This window comes from Macaca mulatta, chromosome 7 (assembly GCF_049350105.2).
Source record: "Macaca mulatta isolate MMU2019108-1 chromosome 7, T2T-MMU8v2.0, whole genome shotgun sequence".
In the NCBI taxonomy this organism is placed as follows: Eukaryota; Metazoa; Chordata; class Mammalia; order Primates; family Cercopithecidae; genus Macaca; species Macaca mulatta.
Window position 1 is genome coordinate 178940862 of NC_133412.1, and position 23875 is coordinate 178964736.

Consider the following 23875-nt stretch of genomic DNA (forward strand, 5'->3'; position numbering starts at 1 on the left):
CGCCACCCTGCGTGCCACGTGGTACAGCCCTGGTGTCCATCTCCGTCTTGGGTGTTCCTTCTGTCCCTTTGGGAAGTCCACACAGTGTTCATGACCCCAGCCGCCTCTCAAGCTCCACGTGTGGCAGGGAGGGTGTGTTGTCCACTCTTGCCTGTGTCGGTAGCCCTGGAACTCTCCTCGACGCTTCATATTTCATAGACATCGTAGAATCCGTTTGTCCAATGTTAGGCAAAGAACTGTTGGGATTGTACTTGGGATGACATGGAATCCATAGATCCGTTGGAGAACTGATGTCGTTAGAATGTTAATGCTGGCTCTTCTGCCTTACAAACACACTTCTCCGTGGGTTAGGTGTTCATTAGTATTTTATAGTTTCCTGGATATAGGTATTATACTTCTTTTGTTAGATTTGTTTCTCAGTATTTGGTCTTTTTGAAATATTGTAAGATATTGCCGGGCACGGTATCTCACACCTGTAATCCCAGCACTTTGGGAGGCCGAGGCGGGCGGATCATCTGAGGTCAGGAGACTGAGACCATCCTGGCTAACACGGTGAAACCTCGTCTCTACTAAAAATACAAAAAAAAATTAGCCGGGCATAGTGGTGGGCACCTGTAGTCCCAGCTACTCGGGAGGCTGAGGCAGGAGAATGGCATGAACCTGGGAGGCGGAGCTTGCAGTGAGCTGAGACCTGGCCACTGCACTCCAGCCTGCGGGACAGAGCAAGACTCCATCTCAAAAAAAAAAAAAAAAAAAGATATTATAAGATATATATAACATACACACACACACACACACACACACACACACCCATTTCATATTTACATTTCATTTTCTAACTCTGTTGAAAATTGTAGAAACCCAAAACTGATTTCTGCATTTTGACCTGGTCTAAACAATCTTGCTAAACTCACTTATTAATACCAAAAAATTTTATCTCTAGATTTCTTTTTTGGTGAGACAGAGTCTCACTCCGTCGCCCAGGCTGAAGTGCAGTGTTGTGATCTCGGCTCAGTGCAACCTCCGCCTCCGCTTCCCAGGTTCAAGTGATTCTCATGCCTCAGCCTCCTGAGAAGCTGGGATTATAGGCGCCCACCACCATGCCCAGCAAAGTTTTGTAAATTTTGTATTTTTTTTTGCTAGAGAGAGGGTTTTACCATGTTGTCCCTAGGCTGGTCTCAAACTCTCAACCTCAAGTGATCCGCCCACCTCGGCCTCCCAAAGAGCCGCTGTGCCCAGCCTAGATCTTAAAAGACTTTTCTAAGTACATAATTATATCACTTGCAAAAACTAATTGTACTTTAGGCTGGGCACAGTGGCTCACGCCTGTAATCCCAGCACTTTGGGAAGCCAAGGTGGGAGAATCGCTTGAGGCCAGGAGTTTGAGACCAGCCCAGACAACACTGCTAGACACCATATCTACAAAAAATTAAAAAATTAGCAGGGTGTGGTGGTGTGCATCTGTATTCCCAGCTACTCTGGAGGCTGAGGCAGGAGGATTGTCAGAGCCTGGAAGGTTGAGAGTAATGAGCCAAGATCATGCCACTGCACTCCAGCTTGCACAGAGCAAGACTCTCTCTTTAAAAACAAACAAAAAAGACCAGTTGCGATGGCTCACACCTGTAGTCCCAGCACTTTGGGAGGCTGAGGCAGGTGGATCACCTGAGGTCAGGAGTTTGAGACCAGCCTGGCCAACATGGTGAAATGCCATCTCTACTAAAAATACAAAACAAAACAAAACAAAACAAAAAAATTAGCTGGGTGTGGTGATGGGTGCCTGTAATCTCACCTACTAGGGAGGCTGAGGCAGGAGAATCACTGGAACCCGGAAGGCAGAGGTTGCACTGAGCCGAGATCGTGCTGCTGTACTCCAGTCTGGGCAACAGAGCGAGACTCTGTCTCAAAAAACCAAACCAAACCAAAACAAAACAGACAAACAAACTAATGATAGTTTCATTTTAAACATCTCCAATTCTTTTTCTTTTCTTTTCTTTCTTTCTTTCTCCCTCCCTCCCTCCCTGCCTCTCACTATCTCTCTTTCTTTCTTTCTTTCTTTCCTTCTTTCCTTCTTTTCTTTCTTTTCTTTCTTTCTTTCTCTTTCTTGAGAGTCTTGTTCTGTTGCCCAGGCTGGAATGCAGTGGCGTGATATTGGCTCACTGCACGCTCCGCCTCCCAGGTTCAAACCATTCTCCTGCCTCAGCCTGCCTAGTACCTGGGATTTCAGGCACACTCCACTACACCAGGCTAATTTTTTGTATTTTTAGTAGAGACGGGATTTCACCGTGTTAGCCAGGATGGTCTCGATCTCCTGACCGCGTGATCCGCCTGCCTCGGCCTCCCAAAGTGCTGGGATTACAAGCATGAGCCACCACGCCCAGCTTAAAATCTCCAATTTTTATTTCTTTTTCTTGCTTCCTGAAAGAAGCACCCTGTTTTGCTGGTGTTTCTAGCAGGGGCTGAGCAGCTGAGGCAGCTGCAGTGTCTCTGTCCGCTTCTGGCTGGAAAAGAGCGTTTCTAGTTCTGCACTACGAAGACTGCTGTTAGTGAAGTAGATTCCTGTAGACGCACTGAATTAGATTAAAGAGAGCTCCCTTCCATTCTTCGTCTACTGAGAGCTGTTTAGGAAGTCATGAACAGCTATTGAATCTACTAAATTGCCTTTTTTTGCACCTATTGATATGATCATATTTTTTCTTTAATCTGTTAATGTGAAGACTTACATTTATTGATTTTAGAAAACCTTTTATTAAAAAATCATTTCAAATAAAAAATTACAGTAGTGACTGGGCACCGTGGCTTACGCCTGTAATCTTAGCACTTTGAGAGGCCGAGGCAGGTGGATCACTTGAGGTCAGGAGTTTCAGACCAACCTGACCAACATGGTGAAACCCTGCCTCTATTAAAAATACAAAAATTAGCCAGACATGGTGGTGGGTGCCTGTAATCCCAGCTACTCGGGAGCTGGAGGCTGAGGCAGGAGAATCACTTCAACCTGGGAGGCGAAGGTTGCAGTGAGCCGAGATTGCACCACTGCATTCTGGTCTGGGTGACAGAGCAAGACTCTGTCACAAAAACAAAGAAAGAAAAAGAAAAAGGAAAAAAAAAAAACCCAACGAAGATACTACAGTGGTACAATAGCTCCTATATGTCTTCACACAGATTCTCCAATTGTTAACATTTCACCTTACCATTCTCTACAGACACACACACGATGGACATATGTACAATACATAGGAAATCTCTCTTCATTTCTGTTTGCGTACGTCTGCTCCTTTTGCACCATTTGAGAATTAAGTTGCAGACATGATGCCCCCACTACCCTCGACAGCTCAGAGAGCATTCCCGAAGGAAAAGGACTCCCTTCTGCGGAACCACAGTGCGACCTGCAAAATCGGGAGATGACGACTGATCCAGTGTCCCTGTCTCATCTGCAGATCCACAGACCCCACTCAGATCCCTGTCCCTGTCCCAGTGCAGCCCTTCGTGGATCTGTGACCCCAACAGCTCACGTGTGCTTATGATTGCGACTGGCCTTGGTGTCCTTCCAGCAGGAACAGCCCCCGTCTCCCCTCAGCGCTCACAAGCGCTCTGTGGAGCGCCCTGGATGGGTCCCGCAGGATCACTGTGTGCTGCGCGGGCGCCCGAGGGAGCGGAGCTGTGTCGGCTTCAGGGCATCCACTCAGGAGGGTGCGGGTCTCCGGGCCCTGCTGACGGTGCCACCCACCTCTCTCCCTTGGTTAGAGTGGCAACCGATGGCTCCTCCACCATGAGGTTAATGTAAAGCATGTTGCTAACTAAGGCATAATTCCTGAATATTGTGTGAGGGTGATGATGCCCCAACGCGATGTCAGTGTCCTGGTCCAATTCCCACGCTCGCCCTCCGCGGGGCGCCCCGAGACTCTCACCCAACTGGGTGTCCTGGTCCTGATCCCATGCTCGCCCTCTGAGGGGCGCCCCGAGACTCCCACCTGACTGGGTGTCCTGGTCCTGATCCCGTGCTCACCCTCTGAGGGGCGCCCCGAGACTCCCACCTGACTGGGTGTCCTGGTCCTGATCCGGTGCTCGCCCTCTGAGGGGCGCCCTGAGACTCCCACCCGACTGGGTGTCCTGGCCTGATCCCATGCTCGCCCTCTGAGGGGCGCCCCGAGACTCCCGCCCAACTAAGTGAGGACTGTGATGTGGCGGAGGGGCGGAGTCCACTTCTCTTCTGGACGCCTCAGCGAGCTGCTGCAGCTGCAGCTTCCCTCCCTCTGCTCATTTGTATCAGCTTGGACTCGTGGGTGCGTGGTTTACTCAGAGGGTTGCGGTGCATTATTCTCATTATTTATGTGATGCTCACACAGTCCCTGAGGCAGCCAGTGCAGCCTTACAGCTGGCTCTGGTGACCTTGTAGTGTGTCCTGCCATTCTATCTTCTTCAATTTTCAAAGTAGTCCCAGCTACTTAAGAGGCTGAGGTGGGAGGATCGCTTAAGCCCAGGTGGTTGAGGCTGCAGTTGAGCTGAGACTGTGTCACTGCACTCCAGCCTGGGCAACAGAGTGAGACCCTGTCTCAAAAAAAAAAAAAAAAAAAAAAAAAAAGAGAGAGAGACATGGACAGAAGGGAGAGTCATGGACTCACCAAGATAGAGCAACAGAGAAGGTGGTGTGAAGTCAAGTGTAGGACAGGTTCTCCCCTGGAGCATTTGGAGGGAGTAGGGCCCTGCCAACAGCTTGATTTTGGACTTCTGGCCTCCTCCAGAGTGGTGAGATAATAGACTTCTACTTTTGTTTTTGATGGAGTCTTACTCTGTCGCCAGGCTGGAGTGCAGTAGTGTGATCACTGCAACCTCCACCTCCTGGGTTCAAGTGATTCTCCTGCCTCAGCCTCCCACATAGCTGGGACTACAGGCATGCACCACCATGCCCAGCTAATTTTTTGTATTTTTAGTAGAAACAGGGTTTCACCGTGTTAGCCAGGATGATCTTGATCTCCTGACCTTGAGATCCACCCGCCTCAGCCTTCCAAAGTGCTGGGATTACAGGCGTGAGCCACCACGACTGGCCTGATTTCTGCTGTTTTAAGCCACTGAGTTTGTGGCAATTTGTTCTGGCAGCCACAGGAAATTAATCTACCACCTTCCCCGCAACACTAGGAGTGCTGGTCGGGAGCTGGGCCTGGCGAAAGGCCAGCACAGGGTGTGATTTTCCAGTGTTGTACCAGCCTTGCCTCTTGGTTTAAACCCAGATACACGCTGATCAGATGACTCTTTCGCAGGTTGCTGGATTCTATGTGTTGATGCTTTTGTCTGAGATTTTGCCTCTACGTTCATGAGTGAAATTGGCCTATAATTTCCATTTCTTGTTATGTTGGTGTCTGGTTTTGGTGTCAAAGTGAAGATGGCTTCAAAAGATGAGTTGGGTATTGCTCTTTTATTTTTTTCATTTGTAAAAGAACTTTTCTTGGGGCTGGGCGTCATGGATCATGCCTGTAATCCTAGCACTTTGGGAGGCTGAGGCAGGTGGATCACTTGAGGTCAGGAGTTCGAAACCAGCCTGGCCAACATGGTTAAACCCTATCTCTACTAAACATACAATAAAATTAGCCAAGCATGGTGATGCATGCCTGTAGTACCAGCTACTCGGGAGGCTGAAGCAGGAGAATTGCTTGAACCTGGGAGATCGAGGTTGCCATGAGCCGAGATGGCGCCACTGCACTCCAGCCTGGGCGACAGAGAGAGACTCTGTCTCAAGCAAACAAACAAACAAACCTTTTTTTGGGGGTAAAATTTGATCATTTTTTTCCTTAAGTGTCTGCAACAATTCGTTACTGATGCCCTCTGGCTTGGAGTTTTCTCCGTGGGAAAACTTTTATGAATGGATTCAACTTCTTTTATTATTCCAAGATGATTCCAGTTTTTTATTTCTTTTTAATACTTTTTATTTTTATTTTATTTTTATTTTTTTGGAGATGGAGTCTCACTCTGTTGCTCAGGCCGGAGTGCAGTGGCATGATATTGGCTCACTGCAACCTCTGCCTCCCAGGTTCAAGCGATTCTTCTGCTCAGCCTCCCAAGTAGCTGGGACTACAGGCACCTACAACCACGCCCAGCTAATTTTTGTGTTTTTAGTAGAGATGGGGTTTCACCATATTGGCCAGATTGATCTTGAACTCTTGACCTCATGATCTGCCCGCCTCGGCCTCCCGAGGTGTTGAGATTACCGGTGTGAGCCACCACGCCTGGTCTCTTTTTTATTTGTTTAGAGACAGGGTCTTGCTCTGTCTCCCAGGCTGGCATGCAATGGTGCAATCATGGCTCACTGTAGCCTCGACTTCCAGGCTCAGGTGATCCTCCCACCTCAGCCTCCTGAGTAGCTGGGACCACAGGTGTGCACCATCATGCCTGGCTAATTTTATCATATACATTTTTGTGTAGAGACAAGGTCTCACTTTGTTGTCAAGGCTGGTCTCTAACTCCTGGGCACAAGTGATCCTCCTGCTTTGGCCTCCCAAAATGCTGGGATTATGGGTGTGAGCCACCACACCTGGCAAGGTGAATTTTTTTTTAATTTTTTATTTTTTGAGATGGAGTCTTGCTCTATTACCCAGGCTGGAGTGCAGTGGCTCCATCTCGGCTCACTGCAAGCTCCGCCTCCTGGGTTCACACCATTCTCCTGCCTCAGCCTCATGAGTAGCTGAGACTACAGGCGCCCGCCACCATGCCTGGCTACTTGTTTGTATTTTTAGTAGAGATGGGGTTTCACCGTGTTAGCCAGGATGGTCTTGATCTCCTGACCTCATGATCAATCTGCCTCGGCCTCCCAAAGTGCTGGGATTACAGGCGTGAGCCACTGCGCCTGGCCTCCTTCCTTCCCTCCCTCCCTCCCTCCCTCCCTCCCTCCCTTCTTTCCTTCCTTCCTTCCTTCCTTCCTTCCTTCCTTCCTTCCTTCCTTCCTTCCTTCCTTCCTTCCTTCCTTCCTTCCTTCCTTCCCTCCTTCCTTCCTTCCTTGCTTTCGAGTGTCTCACTGTGTTGCCCAGGCTAGAGTGCAGTGGCACAACCTTGGCTCACTGCAACTTCCACCTCCTGGGTTCCAGCAATTTTTGTGCCTCAGCCTCACGAGTATCTGGGATTACAGGTGCGCACCACCACATCTGGCTAATTTTTTTTTTTTTTTTGTATTTTTAGTAGAGACACGGTTTCACCGTGTTGGCCAGGTTGGTCTCAAACTCATGACCTCAAGTGATCCGCCTGCCTCAGCCTCCCAAAGTGCTGGGATTACAAGCGTGAGCCACCGTGCCTGGCCTATTCTCTTATTTTCAATCTTTCTGTATATGTATTGTAAATGTAAATTGCAGAAACAGAATATATTTGTCTTATGATGGACTCTTCTAGTTGATTTGTAATCACTAACATATTTGGGTTTAAATCTACCATCTTACTAGGAACCTCCACATAACCCATAATCTCACACAACTATCAACTCCTAGCCATCTAATAGGTGTGCACAGGAACCTTATTATTGTTTAAATCTGCATTTTCCTAACATGGAACTCCTCATGTGCTGATTTGCATCCATGTATCCTCTTTGGTGAAATGTCTGTTCAAGTCCTTTGCCCATTTTTAGATTATTGTATTTACTGCAGATTGATTTATTTTTTATTTTTTATTTTTAGAGACAGGGTCTTGCTCTGTCTCCCACAGTGGAATGCAGTGGCATCAACATAGCTCACTGCAGCCTTGAACTCCTGGCCTCAAGTGATCCTCCTGACTCAGCCTTCCAAAGCACTGAGATTACAGGCATGAGCCACTGTGACTGGCCTTACTGCCAATGTTAAGAGTTAAAAAAATATGTAGGCGGGGCATGGTGGCTCACGCCTATAATCCCAGCACTTTGGGAGGCTGAGGCGGGCAGATCACGAGGTCAGGAGTTTGAGACCAGCTTGGCCAACATGGTGAAAACCCATCTCTACTAAAGATACAAAAAATTAGCCAGGCCTGGTGGCATGCACCTGTAATCCCAGCTACTCGTGAGGCTGAGGCAGGAGAATTGCTTGAACCTGGGAGGTAGAGGTTGCTGTGAGCCAAGATCGTGCCATTGCACTCCAGCCTGGGTAACAGGGTGAGACTCCGTCTCAAAAAAAAAAAAAAAAAAAAAAGTATTCTGAGGTAAAACAATAACAGGTGCTGGTGAAGTTGTGGAGAAAAAGGAATGCTTATACACTGTTGGTGGGAGTGTCAATTAGTTCAACCATTGTGGAAGACAGTGTGGTGATTCCTCAAAGACCTAAAAACAGAACTACCATTCTACCCAGAAATCCCGTTACTAGATATATACCCAAAGGAATATAAATTGTTCTATTGTAAAGGCTAATGCAGCACTATTCACAATAGCAAAGTCATAGAATCAACCTGAATGCCCATCAATGATGGACTGGATAAAAAATGTGGTACATATACACTATGGAATACTATGCAGCCATAAAAAAGAAAGAGAATGAGATCATGTCCTTTGCAGGAACATGGTTGGAGCTGAAGGCCATTATCCTTAGCAAGCTAATGTAGGAACAGAAACCCAAATTCATGTTCTCACTTACGAAGTGGGAGCTAAATGATGAGAACACGTGGACACATAGAGGGGAACAGCTGACACTGGCCTATCAGAGGGTAGAGAATGGGAGGAGGGAGAGGATCAGGCAAAATAACTAATGAATACAAAGGCTTAGTACCTGGGTGATGAAATAATCTGTACAACAAACCTCCATGACACAAGTTAACCTATATAACAAACCTGCACAAGTACCCCTGAACATAAAATAAAAGTTAAATATGTAAATATGTATATTAGATATTATACCTTATATGTTATATATGTGTGTATATATATATTCTGCAAACAAGTCCTTTTTTTGATATATGATTTACAAGTTGATATGCTTTCGCGGTGTCCCCACCCAAATCTCATCTTGAATTGTAGTTCCCACAATCCTCACATGTTGTGGGAAGAATCCAGTGGGAGGTAATTGAATCATGGAGGTGGTTACCCCCATGCTACTCTTCTCTTGATAGTGAGTGAGTTCTCATGAGATCTGATGGTTTTATAAGAGGCTTTTCCCCCTTTGCTCAGCACTTCTTTCTCCTGCTGCCATGTGAAGAAGGACGTGTTGCTTCCCCTTCTGCCATGATTCTAAGTCTCCTGAGGCGTCCCCAGGCATGTGGAACTGTGAGTCAATTAAACCTTTTTCCTTTATAAATTACCCAGTCTTGGGTATTTCTTTTTCTTTCTTTCTTTTTTGAGATGGAGTTTTGCTCTTGTTGCCCAGGCTGGAGTGCAATGGTGCGATCTCGGCTCACTGCAACCTCCGCCTCCCTGGTTCAAGCGATTCTTCTGCTTCAGCCTCCTGAGTAGCTGGGATTACAGATGCTTGCTACCACGCCCAGCTAATTTTTTTTATTTTTAATAGAGACAGGGTCTTGACATGTTGGCCAGGCTGGTCTTGAACTCCTGACCTCGGGTGATCCACCACCTCTACCTCCCAAAGTGCTGGGGATTATACCCGGCCTCAGTCTTGGGTATTTCTTCATAGCAGCATGAGAATGGACTAATACACAAATACTTTCTCCCAGTATATAATTTGTCTTTTCATTCTCTTAACAGTGACTTTTACATAGAAAAAAAGGTTTAAATTTTGATGAAATCCAATTTATCAATTTATCTTTTGTGGATTGAGCTTTTGTTGTTGTATCTATTTTTTATTTTTTTTTTGAGACAGAGTCTTGCTCTGTTGCCCAGGCTGGAGTGCAGTCGCCGGATCTCAGCTCACTGCAAGCTCCGCCTCCCGGGTTCACGCCATTCTCCTGCCTCAGCCTCCCGAGTAGCTGGGACTACAGGCGCCCACTGCCGCGCCCGGCTAATTTTTTGTATTTTTTAGTAGAGACGGGGTTTCACCGTGTTAGCCAGGATGGTCTCGATCTCCTGACCTCGTGATCCGCCCGTCTCGGCCTCCCAAAGTGCTGGGATTACAGGCTTGAGCCACCGCGCCCGGCCTCTATTGTTGTATCTAAGAATATTTTTAGCCTTGGCCCAGGTTGTGAAAAATTTTTCTATTTTTTTTCTTCTAAAGGTTTCGTAGCTTTACACTTGACATTTAGACCTGTGATCATTTTGAGTTAATTTTTGCATAAGGAATGAGGGTCTAGGTTGAGGATACTTTTTTTTTCCCCCACACCCATGTCCAATTTGGTGAAAAGACTATCTTTCCAATGTCGAATCACTTTTGCAGTTTAGTTAAAAATTAATTACTACTTTCAAAAACCCAGGAATAGAAGGGAACTTCCTTAACCTGATGAAAGAGATCTGCTAAGCCTCACAGCTAACATTCTACTTAATGGTAAAAGGCAGGATGCTCTCCCCCTGGGATCAAAAACAAGACAAGCATATCTACTGTCACCACTTTTATTCAACATTGTACTGGAGGCTCTAGCCAAGGCAATTCGGCAAGATAAAGAAATAAAAGACATCCAGATCATGGCCGGGCGCGGTGGCTCAAGCCTGTAATCCCAGCACTTTGGGAGGCCGAGACGGGCGGATCACGAGGTCAGGAGATCAAGACCATCCTGGCTAACACGGTGAAACCCCGTCTCTACTAAAAAATACAAAAAACTAGCCGGGCAAAGTGGCGGGCGCCTGTAGTCCCAGCTACTTGGGAGGCTGAGGCAGGAGAATGGCGTGTACCCGGGAGGCGGAGCTTGCAGTGAGCTGAGATCCGGCCACTGCACTCCAGCCTGGGCGACAGAGCATGACTCCGTCTCAAAAAAAAAAAAAAAAAAAAAAAGACATCCAGATCAGAAAGGAAGAAGTAAAACTTTCTGTCTGGGGATGACATAATATTATATATAGAAAATCCTGGCCGGGCGCAGTGGCTCACGCCTATAATCCCAGCACTTTGAGAGGCCGAGGTGGGCGGATCACGAGGTCAGGAGATTGAGACCATCCTGGCTAACACGGTGAAACCCCGTCTCTACAAAAAATACGAAAAAATTAGCCGGGCGAGGTGGCGGGTGCCTGTAGTCCCAGTTACTTGGGAGGCTGAGGCAGGAGAATGGTGTGAACCTGGGAGGTGGAGCTTGCAGTGAGCTGAGATCACACCACTGTACTCCAGCCCGGGTGACAGAGCGAGACTCCGTCTCAAACAAACAAACAAACAAACAAAAAACCAAGAAAATCCTCAGAAATGAACTAAAAATATTAGCACTAATAAAGACATTCAGCAAGGTTGCAGAATCTTGTGATTCATGTGCAAAAAATCCACTGTATTTCTTTCTTCTTCTTTTTTCTCCCCCAGACATGTGGAACTGTAAGTCCAATGAAACCTTTTTTTGTTCCCAGTTTGGGGTATGTCTTTATCAGCAGCATGAAAATGAGATAATACATTGCCCCTCCCTAGTTCTTGTTTTCTTACACGTTGTTACATTTCTTCCCTGCTATATAAACCCCTGGTTTTAGTCAGTCAGGAGATGGATTTGAGACTGAGCTACCATCTCCTCCGCTCAGCACCTGATTAAAGCCTTCTTCCTTGGCCATACTTGGTATCTCAGTGATTGGCTTTCTTTGCAGCAAGCAGCAGGCCCTGGAATGAAACGCTGGTGTCTCAGTAACATTGCCAGCAACGCTCAGCTTGCAGCTGCTTCCCTCCAACCTCTGTCTCTGTCCTGACACAGCCTTCTTTCCTCTGTGTGTGTCTGTCTTCAAAACCCTCTCTCCTTATAAGGACACACACATTGGATGTAGGCCCACTCTAATCCAATGTGGTCTCAACTTAACTAGATTATACCTACAAAGATCCTATTTCCAAATAAGGTCACGTTTGCAGGTACCGGGGTAGGACTGAAACATATCTTTTTGGGAGCCATGATTTAGCCCACAACAGATCCCTTCCTTAAAACAGACATAAAATTTAACTCAAAATGCTTCATAGACCTAAATGTAAAACCTAAAACTATAAAACTTCTAGAAGAAAACAGAGGAGAAAATCTTTGTGACCTTGAATTATGCAAAAGCTTTTTAGGACACAGAAAAGCACGAGCAACAAAATAAAAGATAGATAAATTGGGTTTAATTAAAATTAGAAGTTTCTGGCTGGGCGCAGTGGCTCACGCCTGTAATCCCAGCACTTTGGGAGGCTGAGGCGGGCAGATCTGGAGGTCAGGAGTTTGAGACCAGACTGGTCAACATGGTGAAACCCTGTCTCTACTAAAAATAGAAAAATTAGCCGAGTGTGGTGGCGTGCACCCACACTCCCAGCTATTCAGGAGACTGAGGCAGGAGAATTGCTTGAATCTGGGAGGTGGAGGTTGCAGTGAGCTGAAATCACACCACTGCAGTCCAGCCTGGGTGACAAAGCAAGACTCTGTCTTAAAAAAACAAAAGAAAAAAAAAGAAGAAAAATTTCTGTGCTTTGAGACTCCATAAAAAACGTTGGCTGGGTAAGGATCATGCCTGTAATACCAGCACTGGTCAAGGTGGGAGGATCACTTCAGCCCACGAGTTCAAGGCCAGCCTGGGAAATGAGAGTTGCAAGACCCTGTCTCTACAAAAAATTAAAAAATTAGCCAGCCATGGTGGTACGCACCTGTAGTTCCAGCTACTCAGGAGGTTGATGGAGGAGGGTCACTTAAGCCTGGGAGATCAAGGCCCTGGTGAGCCATCATCGTACCACTGCACTCCAGCCTGGGTTGCAGAGAGAGATCCTGTCTCAGAAAAAACATTGAGGCCAGGCATGGTGGCTCACGCCTGTAATCCCAGCACTTTGGGGGGCTTAGGCATGTGGATCGCCTGAGGTCAGGAGTTTGAGACCAGCCTGGCCAACATGGTAAAGCTCCGTCTCTACTAAAAATACAAAAATTAGCTGGGTGTGGTGGCACACGACTGTAATTCCAGCTACTCAGGAGGCTGAGGCAGGAGAATCGCTTGAATACAGGAGGTGGAGGTTCAGTGAGCCAAGATCTCACCACTGCACTCCAGTCTGGGTGATGGAGCAAGACTCTGTCTCAAAAGAAAAAAAAAAAAAAAAAAGAAAAAACATGGCCAGGCACAGTGGCTCATGCCTGTAATCCCAGCACTTCAGGAGGCTGAGGCGGGCAGATTGCTTGAGCTCAGGCATTCGAGACCAGCCTGGGCAACATGGTGAAACCCCATCTCTACTAAAAACACAAAAAATTAGCTGAGTGTGGTGGTGTGTGCCTATAATCCCAGCTACTTGGGAGGCTGAGGCATGAGAATTGCCTGAACCTCGGAGGCACAGGTTGTAGTGAGCTGAGATCATGCCACAGCACTCCAGCCTGGGTGACAGAGCAAGACTCTGTCTCAAAAAAAAAAAAAAAAAAAAAAAGAGAAAAAAAAAGGGCAGGCACAGTGGCTCTTGCCTGTAATCCTAGCACTTTGGGAGGTTGAGGCGGGCAGATTGCTTGAGTTCAGGTGTTCGAGACCAGCCTGGGCAACACGGTGAAACCCCATCTCTACTAAAAATACAAAAAATTAACTGGGTGTGGTGGTGTGCGCCTGTATTACCAGCTACTTGGGAGACTGAGGCATGAGAATTGCTTGAACCTTGGAGGCAGACGTTGTAGTGAGCTGAGATCGTGCCACAGCACTCCAGCCTGGGTGACACAGCATGACTCTGTCTCAAAAAAAAAAAAAAAAGTTGAAAAGACAATTCAGAAAATGGGAGAAAGTAATTGCAAATTACATATCTGATAAGAGAATTGCATCCAGAATATGTAAGGAACCCTTAGAGTGGAACAGTAAAAGGATAAATAACCCAATAGAAAAACGTGCAAAGGATTTGAATAGACATTTCTCCAAAGGAGATATGTAAATGGCCAGTAAACACATGATCCAATGCCTAGTGTCATTAGCCATCAGGGAAATGCAAATCAGAGCCACAGTGAGGTAACATTTCACAACATTTCCGCTGCAATGGCTATGATTAAAAATGTTGATAATAACAAGTGTTGGCAAGGGTGTGAATAAGTTGGAATCCTCACATATTGCTGTTGAAAATGCAAAATGATCTGAAAAACAGTTGGCACCTCCCCAAAATGTTAAATGTGGAGTTACCGTATGACCCGACCATTACACTCCTCGATGGATACCTAAGAGAAATAAACACAGGTCCACAGAAAATTTTGTACTCAAGTGTTCATAGCCATATCCATAATAGCCAAAAGATGGAAACAAAGCCAAAAGATGGAAACAAAGCCAAAAGATGTCCATCAACTGATAAAGAGATAATAAAAGAATGGAATATTATTTGGCAATAAAAAGGAAGGAAGTAGTGATGCATGCTACGACATGAATGCGCCTGAAACAGATTTTGCTTAGCAAAATAAGCCAGTCACAAATGACCACATATGGGATGGTCCCGTTTGTATGAAACGTCCAGAAAAGGCAAATCTGTAGAGACAGAAAGTAGATGAGTGGTTGCCAGGGGCTGGGAAAATTGGGGAGAAATTGGGGGTGAAAGGAGGGTGAATGCTACTGGGTCTGGGGATGATGAAAATCTTTCAAAATTGATTATGACATGTGTAAATATACCAAAAATCATTGACTTGTTTCCCTCCCTCCCTCTTTCTTTTCCTTCCTTTCTTTCTTTGTTTCTTTCTTCCTTTCTCTCTCTCTCTCTTTCTTTCTTCTTCCTTTCTTCTTTCTTTCTCTTCTGATGGAGTCTTGCTCTGTCACCCAGGCTGGAGTGCAGTGGTGCAATCTCGGCTCACTGTAACCTCCACCTCCTGGGTTCAAGGAGTTCTCCTCCGGCCTCAGCCTCCTGAGTAGCTGGGATTACAGGCATGCGCCACCACGCCCAGCTAATTTTTGTATTTTAGTAGCGATGGGGTTTCACCATGTTGGCCAGGCTGGTCTCAAACTCCTGACCTCAAGTCATCTGCCCTCCTTGGCCTCCCAAAGTGCTGGGATCACAGGTGTAAGTCACTGTGCCCAGACTGTATACTTTTGCTTTTCGAGACAGAGTCTCACTCTGTTGCCCACCTTGGCCTCCCAAAATGCTGGTATTAGAGGCATGAGCCACGGCACCTGGCCTGTTTTTTGTTTTTTTTTTGTTTTTTTTTTTTGAGATGGAGTCTCGCTCTGTTGCCCAGGCTGGAGTGCAGGGACGTGATCTCGGCTCACTGCATGCTCCGCTTCCTGGGTTCATGCCATTCTCCTGCCTCAGCCTCCCGAGTAGGTGGGACTACAGGCACTGGCCACCAGGCCCAGCAAATTTTTTATATTTTTATTAGAGACGGGGTTTCACCATGTTAGCCTGGATGGTCTTGATCTCCTGACCTCGTGATCCGCCTGCCTCGGCCTCCCGAAGTGCTGGGATTACAGGCGTGAGCTACCGCGCCTGGCCTTTTTTAAAAATTAAAAATAACAGATATGGAATCTTTCCATGTTGCCTAGGCTGGTCTTGAACTCCTGGACTCCCAAATTGTTGAGATTACAGGGGTGAGCCACCCTGCCTGGCCTGTCGTTTTTGTTGTTGCTTTTTTGTAGATTCCCTTTATGAGATTAGGCATGTTCACTTTCCAGTTTGCTGAGAGTGTTTATCAGGGATGAGTGTTGAATTCCATCAAATACTTTCTTTGAATTGATTGAGATGATCACATGGTTTTCTCCTTGAGACTGATATGGTGGATCACATCGATTTATTTTCACATGTTGAACCAGCCTTGCCTTTCTGGGATAGCCTCCATTTGGTTGTGGTATTTGTGTGTGTGTTTTTAAATGCTGCTTGATTCTATTTGCTGATAATTAGTTGAGGTTTTTGTGTCATCTTGGTGTTGGTGGCTGCTGATTGTCTTTTCTCTTGCAGGTTGGATTTCCTGGTTCTTCACATGCAGAGTAATTTTAGATTGTCTCCTGCACATTTAGACACTATGCTATGAGACTGCTCTTATTTAAATCCCATTGAGAATGTTGGTGTTTTGTTTTATCATGCAATCAGCCTAGTTGGTTTCAGGCCACAAGTTCAAATAGGCTCCTATGGGTCCTGCCTTCCATGTTGGTTTTGTTTTCAAAGCCTTTGCAGTGGGACTCAGATCTGTCGTTCGTGTGCATGGCCCAGTGGCCAGTGTGGGACATGGACAGTGGACTGTCCTTTTGTTCAGTTCTCAGTCTTTGGGATGTGAATGAGAGTCAGACTCGTACATCATGCACGGCTTGCACAACTTCTTGGGGTTGCTTTTTTTTTTTTTTTTTTTTTTTTTTGAGATGGAGTCTCACTCTGTTTCCCAGGCTGGAGTGCAGCGGCAAGATCTCGGCTCGCTATAACCTCCGTCTCCTGGACTCAAGCAATTCTCCTGCTTCAGCCTCCCGAGTAGCTGGGATTACAGGCGTGTGCCACCACGCCCGGCTGATTTTTATATTTTTAGTAGAGATGGGGTCTTCACCACGTTGGCCAGGCTGGTCTCGAACTCCTGACCTCAGGTGATCCACCCGCCTCAGCCTCCCAAAGTGCTGGAATTACAGGTGTGAGCCACCATGCCCGGCCCATGGGATTGCTTTCTACTGCTTCTCCCTGCCCAGCGTCTCTCCTGCCCACCACGGGACCACATCTCCTGGGGCTGGAGAGGAAGGCTCTTCTGCCTCAGTGTTTTAGGTGCTTGTAAACCTCATGCCTTGGTCATGCTTTGGTGGGATACCTAGGGGCTGGGGCATCAGAGAATGGAGAAGAGTAAAACAACCACCACTACCAAAAACACCCGTCCTCCCAAACCCTAACATCCCCCGGGACATTCTTCCGCACCCTGGGGGCATTAGGCGACCTTTTTCTTTCCTGCCCCTTGTGCCAGGACTAGAGAACTTCTGGAGCTCTCTGTCCACTTCCGGCTTTCAGGCCGTGTTGAGTCCAGGCCTGGGGATACGGGAAGAGAATGTGGAAGTTCACTACCAGTTGGGTGGTGCCTCAAATTTTGGCCTTTCCCCCAAATCTGGCGTCCCTTTACCTCTCTGACCCTCAGTCTCCTCCTACGTCGGAGGGAAGTGAGAGCAGTTCTGGGAAGGAGAGCAGGCATGCAGAAGGGGCCCTCGGGTTCTCCTCTGGCTCACACGGGATGGACAAGATGTGGGCGGAGGGGCTCAGTGTCACCTCAGTGACAAAATGAAGCCCAAGTCCCGAAACCCTAGCTTGCCTCCTGGACTGGCTGGAGAAGAAGGTGGGGGTCGCTCATCATTCTTTTCCTCTGCCCTGAGAAGAAACATGGGAAGGCTGAATTTCCGCGTGAGGGCCCCGCTAGCCAGGCCAGCCCTGCGCCTAAGTCCCTGCCAGCTCCCGGGCCGGTGGGCACCTGTCCGGCTGAGTGGGGTCGCTCTAGGGGGCGGCAGCGGAGTTTCAGGGCGCGGGGGGGGGGCACTGGGCGGAACCCGGCAATTCTGGTCGGTGGGAGAGGAGGGTGGAGACCGGACTCCGGGCCTGGGGGTGCACGAGGGCGTCCCGCTCCCCGGAACCACCAGTCCTGCGCGCCGCCTCTCAGTGCTGTCGCCGTGACAACCGGCGCCGCGGAGGGGGCGGGGCGCCGGGACCCCTGCGCTCCCAGGCCCCCAGGTCCCGCGGCGCTGGCGGGCCGAGGGGCGCGGGGCGGGGCGTCTGGGTCGGGGGCGGTGCCGCGCGGGCGGGGGAGGGGCGCGGCGGGAGGAGCCGGCGAGGCCCCGGCAGTGGTGGCAGAGGCTGGGCGGGCGGGCCCGGGAACGGCGCAGCATCTGCGGGCGGCGGGGTAGGCGCGGGCGCGGGCGGGACTGGCTGGGTGCGCGGCTGCTTCCGCGGAGGGGGCAGCGGGCCTGGGCGACCCTGCACCTCCGGGCCGTGGGGACTGTGGGGTGGGGCGGGGGCCAATGCGGCAGGGGTGAGGCCTGGGGCCGGCGGGGTGAAGGGGACCCGGCCCTGCGTGGGGAAGCCTCGGGGGGACAAGCAGAGACGCAGCCTGCTGGGAGCGGCCCAAGCTCTGCACCGGCCCGCGGCAGGAGCGCAGCAGTCCCCTCCCGCCCCTCCTCCCGGGGGCTCCGAGGGCTGGTTCTGGGGCGGGGATCCTTGCGGGGCGCGGGCAGTGAAGAGCCTGGAGGCCCCAGAGTCTGTGCCAGGTCTGAGCCGCGGGGCGTGGGGGGAGGAGGGGCCTCGGCCGGGGCCCAGGAGACCCAGGACAGGTGGGCCTGGGGCCAGGTCCCTAGGGAGGGGTGGCCGGGCCAGGCTCTGGCTTCCCGGGGTAGGGGCTCTGCTAGGGGCTGGAGTCCGTCCCTTTGCCAGCGCAGAGCCCCTCGGCCCTCGGCCCGCATCTGCCAAGTGGCTGAGGATCGAGCGACAGCGTAGTGGGGCGGAGGGGCTGGAGGCACGGCCGGAAAGGGTGAGCGGCGCCGCGGCTCCTCAGCTATTTGGCCCCGCCACGCGCGGAGAGGGGGGAAATTCTCAGGCTGCGGCTGCAGCTAAGGGAGGCCCAGGTGGGCCTGGAATGGTCCCCGAGAGGGCTTCCTGGGTCAGACGTGTCGATCCAGTGGAAGTAAAAACCGGGTGAGTGTCCCGGTGGGACCCGGAGTGCGGGGAACCTTGGAGGCAGGGGCATGTGCTGAGGACCCCCAGGGCACCCTCTGCGCGACCTGTCAGTGCTCCCAGGGGTGGGGGTGTCCTGTGTGTGGCCGTGGGGATCCTGGGAGGCGGCTGCTGTGTGGGGGCAGGGGTGGGAGTGCAGAGTTCAATGCTTTCCCGGATCAGTGGGGGCTGCGGTGTCACCAGGGCAGTCCGAGCGCCCGACTGTCACGGAGACATTAAATTTTATGCCTTTGTCTAGACAGGGCAGTAAACGGAGCCCCAGGCCTGGGGCTGTGGAGGGGGTGAGGGACTGGCTGGGAGTGAGCCTGCCAGTGACTTAGGGGTGGGTGCGGGCGTGCGGGACTCCATCGTCACCCAGGTGTGCGCAGGCCCAGGTGTGGGGACTCCGACAGCACGGCAATGACGACCAGTGCCAGGTGTGTGACAGAGGTGCAGGGGCCTGTGGAAGCGCGACGGGCCTTGGTGGACAGGCTTCTCGAGATTCGAGGGCAGCCACAGGCAGCGCCCTGGCGCACAGGAGCAGAGTAGGGTGGCTGTGCCGGGGCAGATGGTGGGGGACAGCACCTCGCCAAGGCAATGCGGAGCCATGGGGAGCAGGGCAGGCAGTGGCCACGCGCCCAGGATGGTGGACAGGAGGGGAGACCGAGCCTGCCAGTGCAGGGAGGAGGGGCGTGGGGGCTGCCAGGCAGGGGCGGGGAGGCTCGGAGAGGCTTGTGGGACGGATGCATCGGGACCTGGGTGACTCTCGGTCCGGGATCAGAAAGCCTGGGAGGGCCGGGGCCTCCTTGGGCACTCCGAGAGCGAAGGGGCAGGCCCGCCTCCCTGCCCAGCGCGGCGTCAGGGAGAGGGTACGCCCGGAACTCCGCGGAAACGGCCTGGGGCCAGCAGCGCGGGCGTGGGGTCCGGGCCGCCGGAGCCAGGAGGGACGGCGGCGCGGGCCCAGCAGTGACAAAACCCCCCGGGCTCCGGGAACGCGCGCGGCGGGCAGAAAACGCGTCCGTTCCGTTTCCTTCCTGGCGGCGGGAACGAGGCCCGGGTGCTCTGGCGCTGCAGCAGCGCCCCCTGGAGGCCTCGCTGCGGTTCGCGGCCGCCGGTTCGCGCATGGGCGCAGGCGTATGCGATGCCTCGGCGCCCCGGCTCGGAGACCGCGCTGGGTGGGAAGCACGCGGGGCTGGGGGATGTTGGCGGAGACCGCCCCAGCCCGCCCTCTGATCTTGTCTCCTCCGGTCTCCCCAGGTTCGAGCTCGCCAGGCCGCGTCGCGCCATGCCCGCCGGCTGAGCGCTGCAGGGCCTTGTCCCGCCAGGCGTGGGGGCCGCGCGCGCCCAGGCCGGGGCCCGGCGGCCGACCATGGTGCTGCCGCCCCCGGACCGGCGCCACGTGTGCCTGACCACGCTGGTGATCATGGGCAGCATGGCGGTCATGGACGCGTACCTGGTGGAGCAGAACCAGGGCCCGCGCAAGATCGGCGTGTGCATCATCGTGCTGGTGGGCGACGTGTGCTTCCTGCTGGTGCTGCGCTACGTGGCCGTGTGGGTGGGCGCCGAGGTGCGCACGGCCAAGCGCGGCTACGCCATGATCCTGTGGTTCCTCTACATCTTCGTGCTGGAGATAAAGCTCTACTTCATCTTCCAGAACTACAAGGCGGCGCGGCGCGGCGCGGCTGACCCTGTGGCGCGCAAGGCGCTGACGCTGCTGCTGTCCGTGTGTGTGCCCGGCCTGTTCCTGCTGCTTGTGGCGCTGGACCGCATGGAGTACGTGCGCACCTTCCGCAAGCGCGAGGACCTGCGCGGCCGCCTGTTTTGGGTGGCGCTGGACCTGCTGGACTTGCTGGACATGCAGGCCAGCCTGTGGGAGCCGCCGCGCTCCGGGCTGCCGCTGTGGGCTGAGGGCCTCACCTTCTTCTACTGCTATATGCTGCTGCTGGTGCTGCCGTGCGTGGCGCTCAGCGAGGTCAGCATGCAGGGCGAGCACATCGCGCCGCAGAAGATGATGCTCTACCCGGTGCTCAGCCTCGCCACCGTCAACGTGGTGGCCGTGCTGGCGCGCGCTGCCAACATGGCGCTGTTCCGAGACAGCCGCGTCTCGGCCATCTTCGTCGGCAAAAACGTGGTGGCGCTCGCCACCAAGGCCTGCACCTTTCTGGAGTACCGTCGCCAGGTGCGCGACTTCCCGCCGCCTGCGCTAGCGCTGGAGCTGCAGCCGCCACCCCCGCAGCGCAACTCGGTGCCGCCGCCGCCGCCGCTGCACGGCCCACCTGGGCGCCCCCACGGGTCCTCGCCCACGCGTGACCCCCTGGACACGTGACAGGGCCCGCGCGCCCCCCGGGACGCCCCTCGGGCGCAGAGACATCGGGCTGGCTCGGGGCGCGGTTTGCATGGGATGGGGTGGGGGCGGGCTCCCCTAGGGGCAGGTGCCTCGAGTGCCAGTGCCTGGGGTCCCGTGGCCGCTTCTTCATCTCAGGAATCCCTCGGACCGCGGATCCTCAGCCCCAGCTCCACCAGCCCGCCCCAGCGCGTGGGTCCGTTTGGGAGCTCTGGGCCGCAGCAGAGCAGAGGCGGTCCAGCCCCTGCCTGCTGGACCGCCCGGGTTGGAAGGGAGGGCAGTGTGGGCGGAGATCTGCTCCCTCGGTGGGGGCCTCTGGCTCAGATTTTGGGGCCAAGGAGGCCTCTGTCATTTTAAAGACTCGTGTTTACAGTTTTGTATCCAAGGCCGCACTGCTTTGCCTGTTCCTGTGTCCCTGTCTTTACCAGCCAGGCTGGGAGGCCCGGAGCCAGGAGGGGTGTGTGGAGCGCAGGGGAGATGGTGGTGTCCAAGTGCCGGATGCTGGTGGGGCTGGGCCGCTCCACTTCCCCCGGGGATCTCAGGAGCTCCTGGGGGCCACTGCCGCTCTGTCCCAGGGACAGCTCCTCCATTCCAGCTTAGTTGTTCCCACTTCTCTTCCTGGGATACTTTGACCCCCATCTTCCCCCAGCCCCGTGGGTGTCCTGGACCCTGCTCCCCTCAACCTCAGGCATGACAGTGTCCCCCACATACCTGGTTCCCTCCTCCCGCCCTGTGGAACCCACCTTCCCCGTGGGCTCCTCCAGCCTAGGATAGCCAGACGGAATCAGGTGTTCCCAAGTTGATGGGGCAGCCCCAGGAGCAGCATGGAGCCTTGCCCCAACTTACCATCCTGGCCTTGCCCCAGCACAGGAGCTGGCAGCCCCGGCCCAGGCAGCACCCGGCCTGAAGCCCATCTGCAAGTGGTCTCTCACCTGCCTTCCACCTGGGCCCCTGCACCTGCAATGTGGCCCTCGGTATCCATCTGGCCCGGGAAGGTCCATAGCATCTGGGGAGGGCCCCTTTATGAGGCCCCTAAAAGGACTGTTTGAAGATGCCCGCTCCATGAGCGGGTGATGGTCACACACATCTCACGTGTCACAGTTCACTGCTTGGACCTCCACTTCCTGCATTTCCACGGCCCAAAGGCGGCAAGGTTTCTCCATCTGGGGCTAAAACCATCGATGGGAGTGGAGCAGGCTGCACAAGCGGGGTCCTCCCCAAGCGGGGTCCTCCCCAAGCGCCCTTCCGGACAACTGCAGCAGTTAAGAGCATGGCTGGTGGCCACCTCAGCTGCATCCCAACCCCACACAGTCCTCATCCCCCAGCTCCAGGCCACCTGGGGTCTGGCCTTGGAAAGTTGCCTGCCTTCTAGGCAACTGGCCTTGGGACCACTGTCGACAGGGTCACGGTCACGGAGATTACCTCCCTGCCCAGGTCAGACTGGCTGGCACTCCGCCCACCTCTAAACCCGAGCCTTGGCCCCACCTCCGACGATGTCCCCAGCATCCCCTCCCAGCGCCATGCGTGGGCACGGGGAACTGGCCTGGGTAGGAGGTCTGAGTCATCCCGCTCTGGGCTGTGCCAGGACCACTAACGATCGTGTTGGGAAGTGGAAGCTCTGCGGGGTTAGGGGGCCGGGGGGCCAGGGAGGGGTGGTGGTGAGCAGCCGTGGAAAGGCCCCAGGCCTGGCATGGAGAGAGAAGAGGGGCCGCGGGACTTGTGGCGGGCCAGTGGAAGGACCTGGGCCTTCTTGTGAGGGTTGGTCTGCAGTGGGGGGCAGTGGGTGAGGGGCGAGCTTCATCCTGGAGGTGGAGCCTGTTTCCACCCTGGGCTGAAGCCAGTGCCAGCCCCATCCTGCCTTAAGGGTCTCCTGGGTGAAGACGAGCCCACAACCCTCTTGGCTCTGGCACCCGCAGCAAATCCCATGGGAACAGACGGGCAGCGTGGCTATAGGTGAATGAGGCTGAGGGGCTCTGGGCTCCTGACATCCTGTTCTAACCCTTCCTGAAAGCCGTGGTCTCTTCCCTGCTGGCTGCAGTCAGGGAGGCGGTGGGCCCAGCTTGGCCTGTGAAAGCCCACATCCCCTAGTCAGAGGTGGGATGGCCGCTGCTGGTTTAGCTGCTCCCCTAGTTTAGCTACTCTCAGGGCAGTGAAGGCTCTGGGGCTCGAAGACACCCCAGGCAACCTTGTCCTGCACACACCTCACTCCTCCTGGCCTTTTCAGGAGTGGTCCCTGGTCTCCATGCTCCTTGGCACAGGCCAGTGCCCTCTACCTCTGCCACCACATCCCCGGCAGTGGAGGTCCAAGTCCTGGCTGTCCCCCCCTCACCAATGGGGCCAGGGACCCTGGCTCTACCTGCTCCGACTTGGTTCAATGGCCCATCACCCCTGCAACTGACTCTGAGGGCACTGGAGCAGACATCAAGCCCCACCCTGCCCAGTGGCACCCGGTTTCCACGACGAGGCTCAGCTGTGGCTCCGACTGCAGCAGGGCTGGGAAGCAGGGGGCATTTGTCAGGCTCATGGCCTGAGGTTTTTGACCTCTGGGATCTCCCCTGGAAACAGGATGGGGACCTGGTCGCACTCCAGCCTGCCCTTCCCGTTTTCTGAGGTGTCCTGCGATGGCCAGATTCAATGGAGACCCCAGCTGGCTCCCTTGTCCCCTCACTGATTCCTGGTCAGTACATGAGTCCTGATGCGTGTCCACTACCCACTGGCCCCGTGCTGGGGCCCGGTGCCCAACGCACACAGAGACGCCTGGGGACAGCCACACTTTGGGGAGTTAGGGCCTGGGAGGAGCAGGGAGGCCTCCTCAGGTGGGCTTGGGAGCTGGCCCCGGGGAGGCCCGCAGGTGCTGCAGCCTGGAGGCAGAGAGCTGGGTGTGTCAGCACCTGAGAGGACCATGGTGGGCAGCTCACCAGCAAAGGGAGCCGAAAGGGCCCCAGGGAGAAGTAGGCAGCTCAGAGGGAAGAGGTGG

General features: G+C 52.9%; 1 protein-coding gene across 7 annotated transcripts; it reads left to right on the forward strand.

The window, feature by feature from the left end:
* The first annotated feature begins 17004 nt into the window (after positions 1–17004).
* TMEM121 (transmembrane protein 121) lies at positions 17005–21283 on the forward strand. 7 transcript variants are annotated; one of them, XM_077942145.1, is made up of 2 exons: positions 17005–17190; positions 19812–21283. In XM_077942145.1, the coding sequence occupies exon 2, from the start codon at positions 19924–19926 to the stop codon at positions 20878–20880; it is 957 nt and encodes a 318-aa protein (XP_077798271.1). In that variant the 5' UTR covers positions 17005–17190; positions 19812–19923; the 3' UTR covers positions 20881–21283. The 7 variants fall into 7 exon arrangements, with proteins under 7 accessions (XP_077798271.1, XP_077798277.1, XP_028706413.1 ...); XM_077942151.1 differs by lacking the exon at positions 17005–17190 and adding an exon at positions 17478–17579; XM_028850580.2 differs by lacking the exon at positions 17005–17190 and adding an exon at positions 17647–17748.
* Positions 21284–23875: the final 2592 nt, after the last annotated feature.